We start from the raw sequence: 3641 nt of genomic DNA, 5'->3' as shown, positions 1-3641 counted from the left end.
GATCCCCACTCAATCTCTTCCCAGTGAGGGATCCCCACACAATCTCTTCCCAGTGAGGGATCCCCACTCAATCTCTCCCCAGTGAGGGATCCCCACTCAATCTCTTCCCAGTGAGAGATCCCCACACAATCTCTTCCCAGTCAGTGATCCCCACACAATCTCTTCCCAGCAGCAGTTTTGTTCACTTAGAGCCAGAACTTGGCTTTTTATGTTTCCCCTCCCATTAAGCTGAATGTCACCCATCTCATCCTCTTCCCGAGGTGCACGAGGGGATGGTTGGCTCTGCCTGGCTGGAATGTTGTCCCTGAGCCCTGTGCAGCAGGTTGGAGGCAGGAGGATGCTCTGGGCCCTGTTCATCCCTTCCTTGTGCCGTGGTAGCAGCAGGCAGAGGTGCCTTGTGGAGGCAGAACCTGTCTCATGTTTTCTCTGGTTGTTTCCTGCCTGAGTGGAGGTGGGAGCTCTGTCTGACCAGCTGGGGAAGGGAACCAGCCGTGCCAGGTGTGCCCAGATGTTGTGTTTCCATCATTCCTGAGGAGCCTGCACAGAGCCTGGTCCCAGCCATGGCCTGGCACCCTGTGGGGTGGGTGGTGCTTGTGGGGTTTGTGTGAATGCCCCTGTTCCCATCCAGGTGCCGAAGCCTATAAACCATCGCTGGGCAGGGAGGGCCCGGGCCAGGAGAACAGCATGGAGTACATGGAGGTGTCCCTGGATTCCCTGGACCTGCGGGTGAAGGGCATCCTGTCCTCGCCGGCGGGGGGTGAGTGCTGGGGCCAAGGCTGGGGTTGGGACTGGGTCTGGGTCTGGGTTTGTGGATGGGTTTAGGGCTGGGGCTGGGTTTGGGGCCAGGCCCTGGTCTGAGTTTGGGGCTGGGGCTGGGGCTGGGTTTGGGGCTGGATCTGGGTTTGGCGCTGGGTCTTGATGTGGGGCCAAGTCTGGGCTTGGAACCAGGTCTGAGTTTTGCTCTGGGTCTGGGTTTGGGTTTGGGGCTGGGGCTGGGTTTGGATTTGGGGCCAAGTCTGGGTCTGGGGCCAGGTCTGGAGTCAGGTCTGGGTTTGGGGCCGAGTCTGGGTCTGGGGTCAGGTCTGGGTTTGGGACCGGGTCTGGGTTTGGGGCTGGGGCTGGGTTTGGGACCAAGTCTGGGTCTGGGGCCAGGTATGGAGTCAGGTCTGGGTTTGGGGCCGGGTCTGGGTCTGGCTTTGGGGCCGGGCCTTTGTTCCGTGCGGGGCCCCGGCTGCCCCCTGGTGGCCACGGAGTGCGATGGGAATGGGGTGGGATTGGGATGGGATGAGGATAATGAGATGGGGCTGGGATAGGAATGGGGATTGGGTGGGGCTGGGTTGAGGATGAGCATAGGGATGGGGGTAGGACTGGTCTGAAGATGAGGATAGGGGAAGGGATGACCATGGGTATGGGGCTGGGGCTAGGCTGAGGAGGAAGATGAGGACAGTGATGGGACTAGGGATGAGGATGGGGATGGGCCTGGGATGGGAATGATAATAGGGATGTGGCTGGGATGGGGATGAGGATGATGATAGTGGTGGGAATGGGGCTGGGATGAGGATGAGACAAGGGATAGGTCTGGAATAGGGCTGGGGCTGGGGTGGGGCTTAGAATGATAGGGCTGGGAGTGGGATAGGAATGGGGATGATAATAGGGATGGGGCTGGGAGAGGAATGGGGCTAGGATGGAGATTTTTTTGGGATGGGGATGAGGGTAGGCATGGAGCTGGAGTGGGGATGAGGGTCAAGATAGGGAAGGTGTTTGAGGATAGGGATGAGGCTGAGGATGTGGGTGGGGTCCTAGTTCCAGTGGGGCATGCTGGCTCAGGAATACACCCATCAAGGGCTGCGAGGTGCTGGCCCAGCCCTCCTGTCCCACTGGGCAGCTCCCCTCCATTCCCTCCACGTGCTGATCCAGCATCCCCCCAAATCAGGGTCGCTGTGCCCCCAGGAATCACTTGTTCAGCCCTGGGGAGAGGAGGGATGGTGCTGGGCCCTGGGTGCTCAGCCCCAGCTGCTGTTCCCAGTGCTGAACTTCCCTCGGCTCCGGCACCTCCCGCCTGGGCCGGATCCGCCCGTCTGTGCCCGTCACCCTCCCAAAGGTTGTCTGGCTCCTTTGATAGAGGCACATCAAAGAGTTCCCCACCAAGAGAGGGTCAGGATGGATGAGGGATGCTTTCACCAGAGCCTCTGGATGTCAAACAGATTAGGGAAGTGACAGCTCGGAAGGCAAGGAATGAGCTTTGTGATTTGTGCTCCTAGAAAAGGCTCTTAAACCTTTCAGATCTTGACAGGATTTTACATGAAAACTGAGAGGACTTTCCCTGTGCTTGTATGTCTTGAAATATCCTTTTGCTGGGCTTGGGCTTGCAACCTGTTGGCTGAAGGAAATTCCTGATGACATGAAAGGGTCTTGTGTTCTGCTGATGGGGTCAGAGCCATGGGCAGGGGGCGGTGTGGGGGAGAACATTGTCATTGCCAGGGGAATTAAAGAGGAATCTCCACCAGGAATGAAGTTAATCTTTAAAACTTTGCAGCAAAATAACTCTCCTTTCAAAAGCTTGAAAAGCAGCAGCACAATTCCTTCTTGCTGTGAGTCGATCCCGCAGCAGTGGGTAGGGAAAGCTTGGGATACTCCAGGCTGAACCAGCCCAAAGGGTTTGCTTCTGTACTACAAACATTGCAAAGAGGTGTTTCAGTGTAGGATTGGATCAGGACTGTAGGACTAGAATCAGCCTCCTGTCACTAGCCCAGTGTTTAGCAGTCATGGCTAACCCAGTGATTGATTTGGATCCAGAGGAGCCACAAGAACATTCCCACTGTGTCCCCCTACCTGGCAGAGTCCCCCCTCAAAAGCTATTATCCACCTTTTCATAGGTTTGTAAGTGTTCAACATCTGAGAGAAAGATATGAGGAAAAGGCAAGAACATTGGAGCATCTTGCTGCTTTCTTTTCCCTGGTTTGTTCGCTTTCCAAAATAAATAATTCTTAGTTGACTGAGGCCAAATAGTCCCAGGAATTTTGTTTTCCCATCTGTGTAATAGACCTCTGCAAATAGAAGTTTGTGCTTTCCTGATCTTCACTATTTATCACTCCAGTGATTATTCAAATTTCCAGCTCTGGGAGGTTTCCTGCAAATCTTCTGGTGCCAGGGCACAGTTTTGTGGGGCAGGTGGGGAGGAGACACAGGCTGATAAAAAACTGTGCCTCGTCCTCGCTTTGCCTGCTTGAGGTTTGCTCAGAGTAAACTGTTCTTAAGTTACTAGTCTTGATTTCAGCACAGTCAGCTGCAGAGTGGCTGGACTTGGAAAAGCACAGAGTCCTTTTTTCACAGGATTTGGGTAATGCCCTGAGAGCATTTCAGGACATGGAATGGGAAGATGTCACAGGGCACACGGGTGGTGTTGATGGACTGCATCCTTTCTCCTGGGAGAGAATCTGAGTTGATTTGCTGGTCTCCTGTACTGCAGGTCTTTCCAATGGTCCTGAAGCAATGGAAGTAGATGGTCTCCAGGAAGTTCCCCTCTGTAGCTGTCGAATGGAAACCCCCAAAAGCAGAGAGATCACCACGTTAGCCAACAACCAGTGCATGGCCACGGAGAGCGTGAACAACGAGGTAGGAGCCTGTCTTTTAGCTTCTCA

The 3641-nt window shown here is 54.8% G+C and overlaps 1 protein-coding gene across 10 annotated transcripts in view; it reads left to right on the top strand.

Moving 5' to 3' along the window:
- Positions 1-3641, top strand: part of LOC103759660 (histone-lysine N-methyltransferase EHMT1) — a 110627-nt gene that overhangs the window by 85377 nt on the left and 21609 nt on the right. For all 10 annotated transcript variants that reach the window (XM_029960499.1, XM_029960498.1, XM_029960496.1 and 7 more), the window contains 2 exons: positions 629-757; positions 3470-3615. In XM_029960499.1, coding sequence (XP_029816359.1) covers positions 629-757; positions 3470-3615 — 275 coding nt within the window. The remainder of the gene's footprint in view (positions 1-628; positions 758-3469; positions 3616-3641) is intronic.

The sequence above is a fragment of the Manacus vitellinus genome, unplaced genomic scaffold (genome assembly GCF_001715985.3).
Source record: "Manacus vitellinus isolate BGI_N305 unplaced genomic scaffold, ASM171598v3 scaffold_27_pilon, whole genome shotgun sequence".
NCBI classification, from domain to species: Eukaryota; Metazoa; Chordata; class Aves; order Passeriformes; family Pipridae; genus Manacus; species Manacus vitellinus.
Note: the sequence above shows the minus strand (reverse complement) of the source record. Positions and strands in the feature narration are given on the sequence as shown.